General features: G+C 36.3%; 1 protein-coding gene across 2 annotated transcripts in view; it reads right to left on the minus strand.

Moving 5' to 3' along the window:
- NUP205 (nucleoporin 205) overlaps window positions 1–20,551 on the minus strand; it is a 45,993-nt gene that overhangs the window by 24,103 nt on the left and 1,339 nt on the right. For both annotated transcript variants that reach the window (XM_038154895.1, XM_038154896.1), the window contains exons 2-19: window positions 18,562–18,704; window positions 17,368–17,539; window positions 16,287–16,431; window positions 15,281–15,440; window positions 13,893–14,121; window positions 13,568–13,732; window positions 12,673–12,848; window positions 10,668–10,784; window positions 9,370–9,507; window positions 8,179–8,329; window positions 7,215–7,420; window positions 5,631–5,813; window positions 4,921–4,971; window positions 4,105–4,314; window positions 3,238–3,337; window positions 1,567–1,704; window positions 1,130–1,319; window positions 335–455 (exon numbers count right to left, since the gene is read on the minus strand). In XM_038154895.1, coding sequence (XP_038010823.1) covers window positions 335–455; window positions 1,130–1,319; window positions 1,567–1,704; window positions 3,238–3,337; window positions 4,105–4,314; window positions 4,921–4,971; window positions 5,631–5,813; window positions 7,215–7,420; window positions 8,179–8,329; window positions 9,370–9,507; window positions 10,668–10,784; window positions 12,673–12,848; window positions 13,568–13,732; window positions 13,893–14,121; window positions 15,281–15,440; window positions 16,287–16,431; window positions 17,368–17,539; window positions 18,562–18,704 — 2,795 coding nt within the window. The remainder of the gene's footprint in view (window positions 1–334; window positions 456–1,129; window positions 1,320–1,566; window positions 1,705–3,237; window positions 3,338–4,104; window positions 4,315–4,920; window positions 4,972–5,630; window positions 5,814–7,214; window positions 7,421–8,178; window positions 8,330–9,369; window positions 9,508–10,667; window positions 10,785–12,672; window positions 12,849–13,567; window positions 13,733–13,892; window positions 14,122–15,280; window positions 15,441–16,286; window positions 16,432–17,367; window positions 17,540–18,561; window positions 18,705–20,551) is intronic.

Below are 20,551 nucleotides of genomic sequence, written 5' to 3' on the forward strand. Positions count from 1 at the left end.
TTAGCAATTAGCCAGTGAACATGAAAAAAAAAACCTACTGTTGTTACATATGCTAAATTATTCTCACAGACTGAAGTCACAAAAAGATCTCCCTATCTGAAAGAATACTGCCCTTTTTCTTCTTGAAAACATTCATGATTTTGTTTTTTTTTAATTACTGAAGTAATTGTTTTCCCAATGCCACAGTTAAAGATGTTTTATATGTGGGTAGATATAAAACAAAATATAGTTTTAATGCAGTTGACCTAGAAATCTATCCTTTAAAAAGACATTATGAAGCCCCAGTATTTCTCCATCAGTTTCTCTTTCCAGATTCAAAGAAACAGATACTTACCTGATCATGCGTGAAATCACCAACTAGTTTTATCTGGATGTTGGAATTATCAGAAATACAGCACAAAATCTTAGCACTTTCAAAAGCTAGTTCAGGATTGCTGTTTCCATGGTAAAGATACCTTCAAAGACACAAGATTATGGCAATGAAATTGTTGAGAATTTAACTTTTTAAAGATGGTTAAGAAATTAAACAACATTTAGAACTGAAACATTTACAAAGCAAATTACACGAGATAACATTAAAGCTTCAAACAAAATTTCTCTCTGTATGAAACACTGAATGCTCCTCCATTGGGAGAGATGAGTAGGTTGAGTAGGGATAATAACCTTTCCTGGAATTTTTATCATTCTTTTTATCCAATATCTACATTAAAACTGCTGCAGAAGTTAAAACAACTGCTTGCAGGCATTTAATACAGTAAATAATGGACAATATTGTAAAACAAGGCCCACAACCAAATTCATTGAACTTTCCCACTCTGTGACAACCAAAGTATGGGGCAAAATGAAATTATATGCAAGGGAATCATAGAACATAAGGTAGACAAAGAAATCATGAGAGGGGGGGAATTCAGAAAGAAAAACTATAAATACAGAACCCAGTCTTGCACTAGACAATCACAGATCATACCACCTGTGAAGACATCTCCCCTCACCAAAAAAACCAAAAATTAATGAGATGCTCTGTGTGAAGAGGAGCACTGGCTAGTGAAACCAATGAAAGGATCCAGGATCCAAACACTTCTGTGCCTCCAAAACTCCTCCTCCAAAACTCCTCCTACTTTGCACATACCTAGCAATATTCACCACATGATCAGCCTTTTTAGTGCGAGGATTGATTCCTTGAAGCAGCTGCTCCAGTGGTGTGACAATAAGGGAAAGGTGGCTCTCCCGCAACAGATCCATAAAAATATTCTCCTTCTGTAGGGTTAGGTTTAGAAGTGCAAGGCAATACTGTACAGCTTTCTCTAAATGCTTCTTCCCTGCAGTGCACAAACAACATGAGAAATACAAAGGAGAAGCTAAATAGACTACATTCATAAATGTCATTCATCAAGCCTTGCACCAAGAAAAAAAAAATAAGCTGTCAGTTGTTTACCAGTAGGAAAACTTTCCCAAAATACATTTTTTATATGCAAGAGATATAAGTTACAGATAAGCAATGCTAGCTCTAAATCCTAATTACTATACATTTTAACTTCACATGAAAAGTGAATTCTAGGCACATACCAGGAAATGGAGCATAAGTATCAAGCTGCTTAACCCCTTCTTCTAGCAAACTAAGGCAAAGTTCCAGCATTGGGGACTCATTCAACAGATGATACATCAAATTGAATCCAGGTGGTTTATATGCTATTATTTCTTCTCCTAAAGACAGAAGGAGGTAAAAAAATAGACAGAAGGGTAAAAAAAAATATATAACCTCTAATAAAAACCCCTTCTATTAATCAAGCTAGCATAAGATACAAAACATAACAGCCCCCACGGTTCTAAGCAAATCCTTTGTACAAAGTCTTCAGGGATTTTCTTTGTATAGAAGCCATTGAGGAAATTTTAAAAGTTTGGGAATAGCTGTAAAGGCAATTACCATTACTTTCCAGTATCTAATAGCACAATTTCAAATTTAACCCCAAAAAAGATCTTACAAAAAAGAAACTGGAAAAAGTTTATGTCGTTCCTCCCCGCCCCCAACCTGCATGAAGACCCTGAATGAGGGAAAAAGTATTTCCAGAAGTCAAAGAGAATGTCCACAATAAATTCCTACAGCTGTTGTAATAATGTATGCAAAATTGAAACTAACTAGCCCAAAATCCAAAGACCTTCAGGATAGGAAATAAAAGGAGAAGACTAATGCTTCCAATTTATCTAGGCTCATCATTAACTGTGGTAGATAAAAGCAGCATGAAATCAGTAAGAATCTTTTCTAACACACAAGTGAGAACAAGAGTACAAGGGTTTTCTTTAGGCACCAGCTTTAAAAATGCCTTTCTTCCATTCATTCCATGTGTGCCACTCCACCACACACCAACAGAGAAGACAGGCCACTGTGGACCCACACACTGAATCTGTTTGAAAAATGCACCTACTCAAAACTAGATTAACCCACTTCTCCAACGTATCGTGGAACCCACAAATAATCATACAAGGTGAAGGATTAGCTGAGGACAGGAACAAGCCAACAAGTTTTCAGAGCTAGTTACGCTGCCAAGTACTCTTTGTCAAAGTCTGAGGCACACAGGCCTTCCAACTCTAAAGTTGTTTCCAATTAAAAAGTGATTTTCACAGCACCGCTACAAGAAAAAAATCCACAGGCATCAGGATGGAATTCATTATAAGAAACTCTGTTTCAAGAAAAAAAAATTTAGAGCCCAAATAAGCCCTAGGTTTCCTATAATGAGGCAAGTGTAATATACTTTAGCCTTTTAAAGAAATTGCTCAGAATCAAATGACTTCAGGTCACAATTCCACCGCTACAATCTGCTTTCAATAATTCATATATCAATATTACTAATACTAAAGGTAATCTCAAACACAATGACGCCTTCAAATTAACCCTACAAATAGTGGTGATTTAGATCTAGACCAAACAAGTCCAGAGGAACAAGCCAAAACTGAGGTGCTGTTCAAGTGTCAAATGTTGCTCTTCAATCAAATGAGAAAGAGACAGAAGTTACCCTCCCAGCAGAGACAGAGAAGTAGAAAATAGTGCACATTAAGACCTATTGAGTCAGCAATGCAGATCTCAATACTACTTGGGAATTTTTAACATCTTCCCATTTTAAAGTCTTGGTCTAGCTTTCCACCAGCTTATTTGCAATATTACACAAGATCCCAAGATAGAGGAAACAGAGCAAAACAAGCTACGATTCTGTTTGTCAGTGAACAAATGGACAAGTTAACCTTGTAACTCCACATATTGGTCCACAAAGTCTTCAAGTTGAGGTTCGTAGTCCCGCAATAATTTGTAAAACACTTCCAGAACTACCTCAGCTACTTCCCACTGCAGATAATGAAAAAACAAATAATACACAGATTAAGGCTGACACTGAAGCAACAAAGCCAAGATAACAAAGAACACAAAACACAGTGCAGTGGTGTACTGGATCAGAATCATGGCTAGCATTTCAAAATTAGATAGTCATGCCAACAACACTATACTTCACCATGTCAAATCATTTGAAAGCCCAAGCTTTCTCTCTGAAGTGAAAGGGGAACACTGAAACAGATTTATTACCTGCTTTAAGCTCTATTATACAATATACATATTAGGATATTGTATTATTGGATTTATTGCTTATGAGGATAAGCAATAAATAGTTTTTATTAGGTACACAGATCAGAATAGATCAAGAATAGCCAGCTTCCAGGATGCAGTTTAGCATGTGCCTCCATCCAGAAGTATTTCATCCAGAACCAAAGCCAAATTCCTTGGTTCAGCAAGTCAGAAATATTTTCTGAGGTAATATTGAGAAAAGGACAAATGTGACTTGTGGGTTTGGGCGTGTCATGTTCAGAAATCATTAGCCATGTAGTAGACTTGCAGAATCCTGCACAGCAAATTGAAATTTAGGAATACGAACTTCTTTTTTAAAAGATACAAAGACTCCTTTGAAGTATATCCTGACTCGTGAGTTGAAATATCACCTGTTTGCAGAATCAAAACACTATCAAATGCTCCAGGTTACTTTAGCACAGTTTTCTCAAACAGATCTAAGCCACATCAACAACTATATCCTAAGAAAATAAATATTTTCAAACAAAACTTACTTTTTCAGCAGCTCTCCGGTAAGCTCTGGTGCGGAATCGGAGAAACACAGAATCCCTGAGGAACTGGAGATAGGGATCAAAGCCTGGAGGACGGAGACCTGCTCCCAGGTTAGCTGGGAATGAACTCTCCACCAGTGTGCTGATGAGTCGACAGAAGGCGCGAGTTAAAGGATATTCCTCATATCGGGACTCTATCTCATTCAATTCAACCTTCCCAGGACGGCAGCAAAAAGAGGAGACGAATCACAAATTTTTGGGGAGGAAAAAGCATGTGAGAAATAATGTAATAGCATCACCTGTGGATTACTTCACTGTGAATCAACTTAGCAGCATTTCTGTCTACAGTACAACACAAACAGAGCAAAAGCAGCAAAGCATCAGCACTGTTATTCCAGTTCAGCAACACACATTCATTCCTTTCTGAGCTGCTAGAAGATATGCCTCAACATTCACCCACTTTGTTTTTATTTACCGCTGTTGTTAGATGCCAAGTGAGCTATACCAAGATGTAACCAAAGTGAGTCCAATTTAGGAAAAAGTTAGTAAGAAGTGCTCATGAGGAATTCGAGGATTTAGATGCTGTTCTGTTACTAGTATGAAGCTGAACTAGATGCAAAAATGGGTAAAATTTTCCAGAAATTACAAGCAGGCTTGAAAGTACATTACTAAAGCAAAGAAACAACAGCGAAAGCAGTGAAACAACAGCGCTTATTAGAAAAGTTTCCCACGGTTGAAGGAGAGGCAGCCTCTGCAAGTGCTTCCCAAATGCATATGCAGATGATCAGAGAGGCTGCCAAAGTACAGAGACTCTCTTACCTCAATACCAATTGCTTGTCTCTGGCCTGGACTTCTCACCGTTTGTAATATCTTCAAAACAGAAAGAGAAATGAAAACAGACCAACACATTTCACATAATCAAAGTGCATCTCCATAATTTTTATCAGGAGTAAAGAAAAGATACTCATCACATTTTAGATCTAAGAAGAGGTTTTCTAAATCCTTTTAAAGGATAAAAAGCTAAGATTTTTCTGTCTGAGAGGCTGAATTATGCTTGACAGTTTTATGCTTCCAGCTTTACGTTCGCCAAGATCTGCATTACGTTTTCACATTAATGGCTTTTATCTTATACTGGGTAGAGGAATGACATTTCCTTCCTTATCTCTTACAACAGTATATATCAAGAAATACCATAAATTAGGAAGCAAAGGTGGTGAGATGTCATTATTGTCAGGGTCTCTTATTAGCAACTAAAAATAAGGCAGCAATTACAGTTCAAACAGGACTTTAGGAAACCTGTATTGATGTAAAATAAGCAAAATAACCTGTATTGATGTAAAATGACAGTATCTTTGAGGCGATACTGTGATTTTCAAAATTGTTTCAAAACTTAAGTGAGTGAAAAAAATTATATTCAACAATGGCAAAAAGAAAATTTAGGAGGAAATGCAGTACTATTTGAAATATACTACTGGCAATTTCAACAAACTCAGCTGCTACAGTTCTAAGCACTGAAAATCCTAAAATACCTGCGTATATTCCAGGGATTGCCAGAGTGAAGCAGCTATTTCAGGAGATCTTCCAAAAGCAGTAAGGGTTTCTAATAGCTCCGCTTTCAAAATAGGAGGAATGCTGCACTGTAGAAGTCCCAGGATGACCACTACTGGTGTCCACTGAGGGTGCTCACAAAGAGCCAAGCGGGCATTCTCACTCTACAGAGTGAACAGAAAACAGAACTGCAGATTATTACTTGGAAGGTTTTTCATACCTTACAAACTCTAATTCATGGTTCAGCACCAAAGACTCTGCTTTGTACTTGAAAGAACGCAAGGTATCAAAAAAATAGTAGACAATTCCAAAGCCAACCATTTTAATTAAACAAAAAGCTGAGTATAAAGACTTACAAGTACTAAAATTGTGCCTATCCACACAGAAAAATTATTTGGATAATACAGGCTTCTTATAACAATCTGCTTTTTTTTACTAGACAATTCATGGAATTAGTCTTCAAGTACTTACACTCTAGCAGCTTCTTCAAGCATGGGTAGAGGGACTTTTATTAGTATTTCTATTACAAACATTCTATATACTCCTATCTCTATATATTTCTATGAACTCACCCTTCATTTGGATGTTTTCAAAGAACTTGTATCAATTTGTTTTAGTCTAAGAACAGGGTCATCACTCAGGTAAGCTCACTAGAGACTCTGAGATGAACGACTGGACAGGATCAAGCCTCTAGCCTCATCAAATGGTAATTCCTTGCATCCTTAGAACAAATTTATCTTCATCCCAGATTATGATTTGATGATGACACAAAATATTAAAAAGTTCCCTTTCTCCATAAATATCCAATGACACTACAGCTCAAACAGGATCATCCTATTATCATTTCCACCAAAGATGATTTTTAAAAAATATATTTAGTTGCACTGCTGTCTTGTGTTTGTGTTCAGCAAGACCAAGTCTACCTCACTATATTACAAAACTTCTAGGCTGCAAAATCTGGTGGGTACTTAAGAGCAGCATTCTACACTATTCAGAATTACACAGACAATTCACAATACAAAATGATGCACTGCAATTTTATTCTCCCAGAATTCTCTTCCATACAATTCATTAAAATCATTTTACACCCTTGGTTTGGGGACACTTAAAATCATAACCGTGGAGGCAACTTTCACAGCTGATCACATTCCTTGCCAAATTTCTACCACTTCCTTTTGAATTCAACAAATACTTTTGCTTTTTCAAACTCATAAATAAAGACAAAGAACTTTCCTACTCCATAGTAATTTATTGTGAATATACCTCACTTCTGAAAGACATCTTCATTACCAGCACTAGAGTCAAGGAAGCAAGAAAACCAGCAATATCAACAACACAGGAATAGGCATCATCTCTTTCTGCTTCACCTACACCTTCAGTGTTTGGTCATTACAATTATTCCTGATGCTTCGCATACTTTTGGAGTTCACTAATAAAATGACAACTGCTAGATAAATTTTCCTTATATATTTGTTTTGGTCAAGGAGAACTTCAGAGCTGAATGATGATGATTTGCAAGTTAAAAAAAAAGTATTAACAAAGAAAACAAAATAAAGGCTACTTACCCAATTGACTATAACAGTGGTCAGCTGTAAAAATGCAATTAATCCATCCTGTTCTTTCTGTGTGATGCCTCGGAGAGGCAGGTGACGGTACTGGACACTGTCTGCACTTGGCAAGTCTTTCCTTAAGTGCTCATGATAAAGCATCAAGGAGTGGAAGAAATGCTCCCAGGAGACAGGACTGCCACCTGCTCCTTGGATGTTTTCCGCTAGAAAAATGACAAACAGGTGACAAGATTTTCTTTCTACTCTTCCACAGGGTAGCTAAAACTAAAAGGAAAACTTTCTTATCTAAAGGAAAAAGTAAAGTTCAAAGGAAAGTTATTGTATCCAAAATGAATCACTTACGTTTGGGGACTTTTGCTTGTTTATGGTTTGAGACAGAAAGGTGCTAATACAAAGAACTAGTATAACTAAGTTTTCTGTTTTATGATTTGGAATCTTTGCAGCATTTTTTTGTATCTTCAAAGTAGGGGGATTTTTGTAATTTGACCAATGCAAAATGAATGCAAAACACAGGACTGACCAGCATCTCTTACTTTGAGAAAGTGCTACTGTATTACATGTATCAAAAAATTCTAACTGAACAAAGTGCTTCTGAACAAAGTTAGGTCAGGAAAGTTACATCGTATATTTTGTAAATACAGACAACTTTAAGACATTACTTATTTTTTGTTTTATAATAAGCAACACTGACATTCTGCATTTCTTATGGTGCTAAGACATGGGATGTTTTTAAAAAAAACCATTATTTCACTGGGTGAATTGCTCACTACAGTGCTCAAACATCTAACTACCTCATCTGTCAGGTTTTTTTTCAGATTACAGTTTCAAGTAGACTTCCAATTTCACCTTTGTAGCAATAATGAAATGTTAAAAGTATGAGACCACAATTCATGTCAAATGAGTCTTTGCACTTTTCAAAAGAAAAGGAGTTGAGAAAGAGCTGAAGTGTCACTTCTCTTACCATGACTACTGCCATTGACTTTTAGCAAACTAAAGCAGTAATGAGCACACTGAGGCCCACTAGCCAGTCCCCGCAGCATTTTCAAGTATGGGATGTAAATTGTGGAAGGAAGTAGATCTCCCATTTGCCTAACAAACTTTGACAAGACAACCTAGAACAAATAAAGATCAGTGTTTAAAAAAAAAAAAAAAAAAGGAAAATCTGAGTATTATAGGAAAACATTAAGAAGTAAAAGTCAGGAAACAAACTGTAATGTAATGAGGGTGGGGTAGACAAGTTCCTTTGTAGACTGGCCTATTCAGTCAGACATGTTTGAAAGGGGAACTAAACAAAATAACTCATGTGACTGCAGAATATACTAACTCTGCAATTCTGTATTTCTAGTAACAAAATTTACTTCAGCTCCCAAATGTTCCACAGGAGTATTATTAGCACATCTCACAGTGCAAGTTAAGAAAAGAATTCAGTGTGCTTGTCATACACCTGAACAGTGACTCACACACACAGGGGTTTCTTTCAGGGTCATATTAGGCTTGCTTGCACCTGGCCCTAATTTAAGTTGCCAGTATTCTGGGTGGGTCTTGGGATGTGTCTCATTTGTCTCGTACAAGGTTTTGCCTAGCACTGCACAGCCCTTAAAGAAGCATTGAGGGCTGACAGCACTCCAGATGCCCAGAGGTTTTGGAATGTCTGCTTTATCTGCTTAGATTGTGTCTTCATTCTAATTTGAAGTTCTGTCTCTTATGAACTGTAATTTTACGACTTTTTACCCCTAAAATACTATCAACTACAGTTAATTAAGTTTTGGGTTTTTTATTGTTAAGGAATCTAACTTTTCAGTTACATGAAAAAGGCACATAGAAGTCATCAGACAAAAAACACAAGAGAACTATCAGAATCCATTTAGCAACTGTAACAAATCAAACCTAAACAACATTTTCACAGAGGTTTGTTAGTACTCTTTCTTGCTAAGTTTATTGACAACCATGAATGGCTGGCAGTAGCTCATTTTAGGGCAAGCAACAACAACCATGCCATGCAGAGTAGGACACATGCAAATCAGTTATCGAGAAAAGGTAAGGTCTTCTTAGAGGTTATCTGTAATAAGGATACCAAAAAATTTGTTGCTTGAGGGTTTTTTGTTACTTTGGTTTTAAGTTCCTAGTGAGTACTCAAGAAAATTGAGATAACCTGGCGCTGAGGGGGTCGCTGGTGCGCTACTCCAAGGTAGGAGCCCATGATGGTGGATGTCTGCAGGGGCTCCGACGGACACCAGTACTCATGGGCAAGCTCCAGATTAAAGGGGTCCTTCCTGTACAACTCGGCGATCTGTCAGAAAAAGGAAGACGCTAGGAAAATATCAACTCCAAGAAGAAAGAAACAATTACTTCAAAAATAAGCACTGCCTGCTTCTAGATTAGCTAAACACATCTGAGAGGCAAAGGCAACTTTCTGAAAATCACAGCTTCTAAATAACAGTATTGGAACTAGTGACAGCCAGGAAAATTCAAAATGCACATACCAGTGAAAATTTAGTAATTTTCTATTTAATTATTATGGATTAAATCATTGCTAAAAGAACCAAAGGCATTTCTCCTTAAACAACCATATGCCAACCTTTATACATTAATTTTACAGTTTAGTTGGCATCATAATTAGAAACCTTATCTGCTATCTGAACATACAAATTTCTCAGAGCAAATTTGTATTTCTTCATTTAAATTTACTATAGCTATCTGAGCTGCCTAAGAAAGCATTTCACTACAAATTTTCCTAATGTCCTATAACCTAAAGGAGTATCTTTGGAAAAGACTAGTAATACAAGCTTTTAAATTACCAGAAAATATAAAACACTTCAGTTCAGTACGCAAATCTGGTTTTCAACATGGATTTTTCTGAAAGTGCAGTTAAGTAACTCTAATAGCTAATATTTAAACAAATATAAGTTTTTTTATTTCCATTTTATTTTATTTTGATTTTATTTATTTTATTAAAAATATGACAGAAAATCATTATTTGAAATGTATACTTATGGTCAGAACTCTACTGAAATAAGGGAATTTGTAATTTCATCAGCCTTGATGGAGTCACCTTACTGAGCCTACTCTACAGCAAATATAAAACAGTCTTCCCCAACTCTCATTACAAATATATCAACACATGAGAATTATTTAAGCATTTAAATTATTTATCAGAGTAATTGTCAACAGTGGGGTAAAACCTCTAAAACCTTCAAATGTAAGAAACAATGAAGTATTTGCTTACTAAAAAATAATAAAAACCATGAAATTAACATCAGAAACCAAGGCAGTAAATTAACTCCTTCAGATGAAAAATTATAGAAAAGTGTCTGTACTTAAGGAAAAAAACAACATCCCAAAAGGGAAAGATCCAGCACCATATGGCATGATTCAGGTACAAGTTTCAGATGACAAATGAAAGTCACAATCATTATTTGTCACAGTAATTTACAAGAAAATAAGGCTTACTAGAAGCATTAAATGCTCCAGATCTCTCCGAAGGGAAATAGGTGGATCGTTACCCATCTGAATACTCATGTGGATCATGCGAGCATCTTCGTCAGCACGGTTTCTCAGCTGCTTCACCTGCAGGATTTATCAAGTGGAAAAAGAAACAGTGGTCTATATTTAGCTAAGAATGAAATAGAACAGAAATAACACAATTGTCTACATGGCCTTTTAAAACTAAGAAAGCAACCGTACTTGCACAAACATGACAAGAATATTCAATCTTCTTCAATCCTCTCTCCCCACCAAGAGCTTGCACTCAAAGTTATAGTCAATCACTTACTTTCTGCCAAAGCCCTCAGCACATAGCAAAAGCCCTCAACTTGCATCATGGGAGTTTTTCCTAACTGACTGCACCAGGTACTTTGGTTTGGCTCCAAAAGATGGATCCTTTTCCTCTTTTTAATTTACAAGCCAGACAGCTTAGTTTCAAAGGATGCTAGACCATTATTCACAAAGAGTGAAAAGAAACATGTTACACAAATGCAAACATGAATGTAAAATACAGATTCCTGAGTATAGATCGGTGGGTTGCACGTTTCTTCACCATTAAAGACTACTTCTACTTGCAGCTACCTTATGACTTGAAAAGGACTGAACTGATGCACCTTTGGAGTTACTCTGTCTCAGCCAGAAGCATTATCACATGTCAATAAATACCACAGGAAAAACAAAAGAGAAGAGCAAGAACTGCAGCAATTTTTAAAGAAAAAGTAGCCATTTAATCAGCATCCTAAACTTCTTTGTGTTGAAAATGCTAATTACTAAACAAAAAACAGCTGACATTTAATTTTAAATTCAAAAAGCTTTTGACATGAGACCCCAACAGAGGTTTGTAGAAAGCAAACTGACATGAGATTAAAAGTTTTGTTAAATATTTAAGGAGACATTGAAGAACAAGGAACAGAAGTAAGCAACCAATATGACACAAAAAAAATAAAACAAGTTCACAGTCAACAGAGACTAGTTCATGGTCTATAATACATCTCAATATGCAAAATTGAATGAGCAGCAAAACAATTGTGTCTCATTGGGAAAAAATAGTTTAAAAATAATAATAACAAGAAAAAATTATTAAAAACTAGAAGTAACTGTGGAAAGGGTCAAACTAGCTAAATCTGTATACTACCTGAACAAGAAAAAAAACTGTTAATAAGTTAAATAACCCATTATTTGAAGTACTAAAGCAAATTATCAAGTTCTGAATGAATATAATGGAGGCAACAAAAGATTTACTCAAATCATCATTGGCAAGCAGCATAAATGCAAAAACTATGCAGAAGAATTAATTAAAATGCTGACTTAGAGATTTAAGTAAAACTGAACAAAGGTTATACAGATACACAAAGCGCAACAAAGATCCTGCAAAACAGACTAAAATTTGAGATTCAGTAGAAACAGCTGAGGACATTAGCTAACCACTACCTATCAGCAGTTAAGACAAAAAGTTGCCTTGGCTATACCTCAACTGCCTAATAACAATTTCCTGTGAAACAACTAGTACTGGTTTAAACCAAACTAGAATGCAAGTCAATGGTCTGATTTTGCCTTCTATCCTGTATTACAAAATCCTGCTTGTAATGAACATCTCTCTTTATGTCCAGGCATTAGCTACAACCAATTGAAAATCTGAGCCAAAGCAGGAAAAAAACCAAAAAAACCAAACCCAAACTGAAATGGAATTTCAGCATTCATTTAAATTTTAATTATGTAAAACAAACACTACTACCACCATAAAAGCTTGTGTTGCAAATCTCACTACACTGAAGTGTTTTAAAAACCACATGTTACTTCAGTATGGAAAACAAACCCCAAACATTATGGCTTCAAGCGAAGAGGTTTTCTAAAGCACAGGACCTCAAGCTGAGCATCACGTCTGAATCTCTGTGCTACCTTGTCCAAATAATAGAAACACAGAAGAGATGCCCACCTTTCTCAGTAAGTGCTATTCACACAAACAACTTACTTTCATTGGCATGAGTGCAAGGAAGTCCGTGACAAGGTTATGGATTTTGCGAATGTAAAATTCCTCCTGGTAGAAATTTTCAGACGCCACAACAGATTCAGTCAGGAACAAGAAAACATAATCAGCAATCGCTAGCTCTGCCATTGCCTCGTCTGCCTCAGTGAATTCTGCTAGAGCTGGGCAACAAAATTCAAGGGAGGGGAAGAAGTAAATAACAACCTACTACCAAACAAATATATTTCAGGATACACAGCTGACATGCATTTTTCCACATTTCTATCAACTCTGTTTTTTATACTCCAAAGGACAAGACAGAAAAAAAATTAATGGCAGATGATGACCTCAACTTCTTGTTTTAATAACTATTACAGTGCATATCCACTTACCCTAAAAAATCTAAGGCAGTCAACCAAGAATCACAAACCAACCTTAATTAAAAATTGATTATAATGTTTGCATGTTCTTTATTAGATATTTTGGACTAGACTCAATTGTGACGTAGCAGAAAGACAGAAGGTTTGTGAGGTTTGGAAAAAAGAAAATTATGAATAGATTCATCATCTCAAGATGCTAAGGTCTAACATCTATAGATATTTAAACACAGTCAAGAATCTACTCTGGATTTAAGCAGATTTAAATGATACTAAAGCTGAAAATGAAATCCTTGAATCTTCCAGTACGTTAAAATCTCCTTCACTTCAATGAGGCACTATTATTGTCTAGTAAATATACTTCTACATCTGTGTAGATTTCAGAGCAATTCAATTCTCTACCACCAAACTCCCATAGAAAAAGTTTTAAGGAAGTAAATAACAACACTTCAGAAAGGTAATAGATCCTTTGACTTACACCACTTGCAGCCTCTGAGCACTAATGTGCAGCAACTGAACTTTACCTGTCACGTCAGAGAACTGGGATATTCCTCGCAATGTCAGTGCCCAGGCTAATCGAACAGTGGCTTGCAGGCCTGGTAATTTCCAGGGCTGACACTCCTGAAGCCGAGTGTGGATCGTTGCTATGTACTGCCTTTCTGCTAGCAGAGGGAGCCGGTGCATCAAGTCTTCAACAACAAAAACACAAAACCAATACTCGGTAAACAAATGTGAAAAAACACATGCAAAATCCTGCTAATTTGTTACTGATCAATAATGAAACTGCTTAAACGTTTAACAATTTATCCATGTGCACAGTGTAACCTCTGGGAAAGCCGCCAGCATTACCTTCACGATCCTCTGCCCCTTGTTCCAGAAAGCTGACATCAAAGCAGTAAAGGAGAGCCATGAGAAGAGACAAGTTCACGCCATCCAATGAGCCATCGGCTTCCACCGTTACCTTCTCCAGGTAACTTATGAGGATTAGAGTGTCATCCTTACTCAGGGGTGACTGACAGGTCCAGACAAAGAGACTTTCAGCCAAGGACTGTCGGCATTCTTTAATGAGATCAGAAACCTTCACAAGACAAACAAACAAACAATAAAAACCAACCTCGTGAATATACCTATTCTGGTAACATGCTTGATTTGTTCTTCTCAGTCAATCATGATGACTGGCTTCAACTAAAAATCACTCTAAATACAGCAGCTACAGAAAATGCTGGGTTTATTTGCTAAACAAAAAAAGGACACTTCTGCTTGTTAATTGCATTTATATTCCTATGTATTTCATGAGAGGTGTGAGTAGATACCTGGGAATATGACTACACACAAACCAGCATCCCTGCTGAGGTCAAGAGAAATCAATCTAAATAGAAGTTACATAGCTGTAAATGTATCACACAGAAGGCATATTCCCTGTCTCTAATTGCACAACTGCACGGGCAGATACCCCAGTTACCGTCAACCTTCCCTTTGCCCAAAAAATTAATCTTCCGGTGAAACTAAGGTAAATTAGGGTAATCTAAGATAAATTAGAAAGATACTCTTTCCACAGTTTCTAGATTCATAGTAAAAGTGTAAGGCTAGTTCTTTATCCAGTGGAAAGTAAATTGATTTATTATTACACAGAATGATTTTTAGGCAGATCACTCATTAGAAAGGAGATAAAAAATTAAAACAATACTGTTTAAAATCTTCCTGCTAGCAAAATTATGCTGCAGTTAGTCACAGTGTCAATTAAGTCCAAGAAGTACAAAGATGACAATGTATTTTCAAGCAATTTTCACTTGACTATTAGAAATGCTTTCGTTCACATTAACACAACTGGGTTATTAAGAGAATTATTCACCTGACTCAACTTGGTTTTAATAATTTGTGAATTACTTCACTTTTCATACGTCAACAGAGCAGATAATGGTAGTGCTGATAATTTAAGATAGAGACTTCAGAATTAAAAAGAAGAAATTTACACACAGTGTAAATATTAGGCTTAGATTTTTACTGTTACAACTCTTCACTAAAAATAAGACATGCCCTAGAGCCTGGGAGCAACAGCAAAATAAAAATGCAGGAAGCAATGTGAATCCCACACTGGTATTGTACAAGCTGTGGAGCAGTACCTGTGTTCTCAGACAGCAGCAGACTTTGTGGAAAGGTAAAGGACTCCTGGCAGTCTACCTCTATCCTAATGTGTTGAATAACACAGAAGAATATCCATGCGCAGTGAATTTTACCTCTTTGCGATGTTTCTCACTGCCCAATCCTCGCTCTCTCTGGAGTTTATCAAATTCATTGTTCAAATCAATGTGAGACACAAGTGTGAGGATCTTCTGAGTCAAACCCTGCTCCATTAGGTCATCTGTAAAGCGTGTTGTCATGGAAATTAACTCTTGACTGTAACAGAAAGAATATAAATTTAACAATCATAGTTTTCCAGTCACAAACATGTCTAAAATACTGAATCCCATAAAATGTATTTGATTACAAAAAAACATACAAATAAATTATATTCAGAGAGCAACTAAAGGTGCATCACTAATCAGTAAGGAGTGCCCTCAAAACATTACACTGAAGGGATACAGAGTCTTCAGGTAGTTGTAGGTTCAATAACATGGAATATGAGAATACAACAGGGATCAGCTAATTAAGATTTCTATTCAAAGGAAAAAGTATTATATACAAGGTGCGCATAACTCACAAGCTCACAGGCTGTTTCTTACTAGTAAATGCAATTGTCCAGATACTGCACTCAGAATTTATATTTACACTAGAAAACATTTTTTCATCTTTCTCTAGCCAACTTGGAAGCAGTGTGCACTGCTTTCTTTTACAAGGCAAAAAATATTAGCATATAATGTTCACCAGTAGATAGTACATTCCCTTTAAGTAAAGCCAGGATCACAATTCCCTTTTACAGTACACAAACTCAGAACACAGCAGTGTCCTCAAATACTGAGCAATGACCACAAGTAAGAGCAACAATGACTGGAACAGCTTCTGAAATAAAATACTGCCAAAAGGTGAAGTAGCATAAAAGAACTGAAAGTAAAATAGATATCCCTATAATCCAACAAAAATATGTGCAAAAAATGATTATGCTTAAGAAACAAACATCAAAGCAGCTGCATCAGGTTACAAGAAAAAAGCAAATAAGTGACTATACATATTCCCTTCAGTCTAATTAGTTCTAAAAGCACTCAAAACAAAGAGTTTTGATCAGCTTATTGCCCAGATACAGACCTGAGTTCCAATGTCCACGTCTTGCCTTGGCGTGACTGGATGAGGGTTCGCAGTGAATTGGCAATGCATCTTTTCCCATCCCAGTACAACAGAACCGCCACGAGGCCTCTTGTAAGGCCCGGAAAGTGAGGCTGCTGGTGCTCTCCTAGTGAATGAAAATGCACAGAAATAGCCAAAGAAAGTTGAACACACATGCCTTGATAACAACTCTATATATTTGTATTTCTAATTGAAATACAAATATCGCATTCAAAGTAACTGTGCTTATTCACTACCACTCTGATTTCTTTCAGACACTTAAAAGAAATCCCAGATATTTTGGGTGCTATTGGTAAAATTAATATTCAACTATTAAAATATACCAAAAAAAATTTTTTTAAGTGTTAGTCCATAAATATTCTAGTCCAAATAGTATTTGCCACTCATATGTACCCATCTTAATAATCAATTTGAGATGATTATCATAGAAATATCTTTTATTCAAAATTAAATTTTCTATCTGAAACTCATTGAAAATTCAAGTTCAAAATAGAAAGTGAGCCTGATTTGAAGATGGCTTTCCAAAGGTGACAAACTTGCAATCTACTTCTTCAATGAATTTTTCAAGTTAATGGACAGTAGCTAGTAATAACAACTAACAATTTTAACTTAACAATTCTAAAATCAATCTTCTACACAAAGAATATGTCACTCTCCAAAATACTTCTCTTACTAATCAGTTATTAGATTACAGAGTCCTACAGCAATGTATAACTAACACATAATTTGAAGAATCTATTACACTGTTTTATGGGAAAATTCTCAATCATGTTTTAATTATGTTTAAATTCAATGACACAGAAAGTAAATCATAAAACCTCCTCAGAATATACCCCCCCTTTGCAATAGCTGAGCATACAAACATTAGGGTTTAGAACACTGCTACCATATGACATTACAATGAGAATTTCTTTTTAAGAACATTCTGTGATAGGAAGCTAAGGCCTTCACTGTATCATGCATTCACCTCAAACGTACACTTAAATAAGAAGGCCCTATTTAAGCAGTATTTCTCCAGATCTTAAGTATTTTCCCTTCTTACCAGCTAGAAGGAGCTCAACAGCTGCCAGCTCTCCAATATCAAAGAGGTCACTGAGGATAAAGGCTTCTCTGATGAGCTGCTCTGGCAAAAGCCTAGTTCCCTGCTGACCCTGGATAGCAACTCCTTCTGTGCTTGCTTTCTGAATTTTCTCATGCTGCTGAACATTTTTTGGCTGCAAGAAAAAAAAGCATCGGAAGCTATTCAAAATGGCAAGATCAAATACTGAATAAAGCTTTACATGTTAATCCTTCCTCACAAATACAGCTCTGTCATGTTAGGTTGTCATCATAAAAACAAAGGCAGTGTTTTTAAACAGAGATATAACGGCATCCTAAAAATGCTTCATGCTTGGACAGCAGTGGTGTCTTTGTGGGAACGTAAGAAAATAATCTTATACAATCAGTGCTGACATTTAGTTTGCTCAAAATACTAGTAGTTGAAAGTAAACTTCGATACAATTCTCAAAAGGAATTGGTATCAACTCAGTGAAAGACATCTGGGTTGTTGATCAGAACTGTTGTGTTATTCCCAACTATTCTCTACATCATTCCTTTTCCATTAAACTGAGATGCTAAAATATATTGATGAAACTCTATAGCTGACTGTTAAATTTTCCGACCTATCAATTTAAAAAAGCCATCTTCTATTGGAAAAATTACACCACTGAATGAAGATATATTCCTAGTTACTACCTTACAACCCACCAGCCAAGAAACAGGGAGGTTTTTCCCATTATCTGGCATTCTGAACAACACACATTCTGTATTTTTTAAGTTCATGGGTTCACCTGTTTTGTGTGTTTGTTAATCTGAGTGAAACATGAGCAAAACCAAACAAAATAGCTTCATGCTTTATTTCAGACGCACAAGAGTAACAAAAAAAGTTAATACTTGACTGATGGATCATTAGATACTTTTACTATTGCTTTCAAAATATCACTCAAATAATGAGAGAAAAAAAATCATCGTAGATTATCCTGCAGATGATACAATATAATATGCATGTATTATTTTTTCCTACTTAATACTATTTGTATTCTTACAGCAGAACAGGACTGGCATAACACATCTGGGTCATGTACTGTAAAAATGAAAAGAATGGCCAGGGTCTAAAATGGCATGTAAGACAACAACATAAGACAGAGTAAATCATCAACTCTCCAGCCCGTTTCAGAAGAGAGCATTAGCCCAGTACCGGATTTCTGAAGAGAGAAATGAAGTCAGATTTGTGCTTCTTTAAAACTTGATCGAGACGATGAACAGCTTCAGGTTGTCTTTTCCAAATGGCATTCATTACAGTCTGCCATATGTCCTTATATGGACCCCACAAGCTTGCAGCTAAAAGAAGAGATAAAACAATGTATTTGAAATAGAGAAAGGAAGAATACAAATTATTTCTATATTGCATTCAATAAGTAGACCCTTTTTTGCTTTACTGTTACTCTTGGCATGTCAGTATACTCTTACACCCATCAAAAAAAGTGTATTTTCCTTTCCTAAGGCACAAAAACAAAAAAAACAACAATGGTCTGATATAAAATTTAATTGCATTTAGGGAAGTAAAGAACCAAAAAAGATTATGTACACACTTAATTCTGTTGCTGAAAGTCATCTTACAAGGATACTTACAATACAGGTATTGGGTTGGAAAGGACCTTTAAGGTCATCGAGTTTAAGCATCAATCTGATACTGCCAAGTGCACCATTAAACCATGTCCCCAGGTGCCACATCTACATGTCTTCTAAATCCCTCCAGGACTGTGACTCTACCACTTCTACAGAACATTTCAGAAAAGGACTCCCTTCACTATTAGCTAAACAACCCATGAAATCAAAATATACAATACCCTTGCATTACAGTCGATGGCTAAAGAAAAATTGTTTCAACCATTTCCAAAGATTACTACTTGAGTGAGTAAGTTGAGAAAACCAAAAAGCAGTTTAAGTAAAAGCAAGCAATTTAAATCACCCTCATTGCTCCTACACTGTCAGAGATGAACCAGTGTGTACTGAGCTAGTCATCTGGAAGGGGTGTAAAATCCTGCCTCACTAATCATAGAAAAACACTCTCTGTTGAGAGAGCACCAACTCCTTTGATTACTCAAACTGAAATTGATATCCCTCCCAACAATCAAAATGCCAATCTCCTAAGCTTCAAAGTACCTCTACAATGTCAGATCAAAGACTGCCATACTTAAATGGTGACATCTAGACACTTAAATGATGAAGCCATTCATGCTGAGTAGCTACACATGAATTTACAAATGACTGAGACACACATTTAGCAGTGCCAGGACAGCTGTGTCAGGCCAACCTGTAAAAAAGGGACAAATTTGCCTTTTCTGAGCATCAGTGTTTTGTAGAGTGTTGTACAATGCCTAGAAATAGCTACTACTGCATGCGTCATTTCACACTCGGCTGTAACTGGCTGTCCCACACAACTTCAGAGTTCAGATTTATTTCCACTTGAAATTGTCTTCTCACTCTCACTACATTACCAAGTCCAATAAACACCAGCAGCAAACCACAGTGCTTGCCAAAAGCCGTTCAACTTCTTCCCTGGCCCATTTGTTTGCTCCTGTCCCTACCACATAATTGCTTCGCACCAGCCCAAACAAACGTACTCTAGGAAATTAGAGCAAATTAAGGATCTAACTTCTCTAAGCAAAATCTAATCCAAAAAGGAGTTTATTTTCAACAGGATCACATCTACAACCCAGTTTGCTCTGCAATGGCACAAAGATGAACTATTGCAGAGAAAGGAATAAGCACCTGGAATAGGAAGAGGTGGGACTTCAGCATCCATGCTGACTTTTTCCCACTTGAGCTGTTCTGTTATTATTGTAGAAAGACTGACTGTCCCATCAGGGGTAGCAAGAAAAGACAGGCTGAGCTGCTTCTCTTGGCAACAGTAGCAGTTGATGCTTATATGCCTGAACATTTTGCCAAGTGATAGACTCAACCAGGATGATATGTCTGTTCCCATAACAATAAACTATAACCTAAGGCAAAATCTTTACTACTTCTAGTGCCACATCTCCTTTTAATTTTTCTCAAAGTTCCTGTAAAAAAACTCCTTATTTCTCTAGTTTTTTTAATTATAAGGCTACAGACTGTGCTGTGTAATTCATAAAACTACACTTGCTGTGTAATTCATAAAATAGTCTCTTTTGAACTACTCCAAT

The sequence above is a fragment of the Motacilla alba genome, chromosome 1A (assembly GCF_015832195.1).
Source record: "Motacilla alba alba isolate MOTALB_02 chromosome 1A, Motacilla_alba_V1.0_pri, whole genome shotgun sequence".
NCBI lineage: Eukaryota > Metazoa > Chordata > Aves > Passeriformes > Motacillidae > Motacilla > Motacilla alba.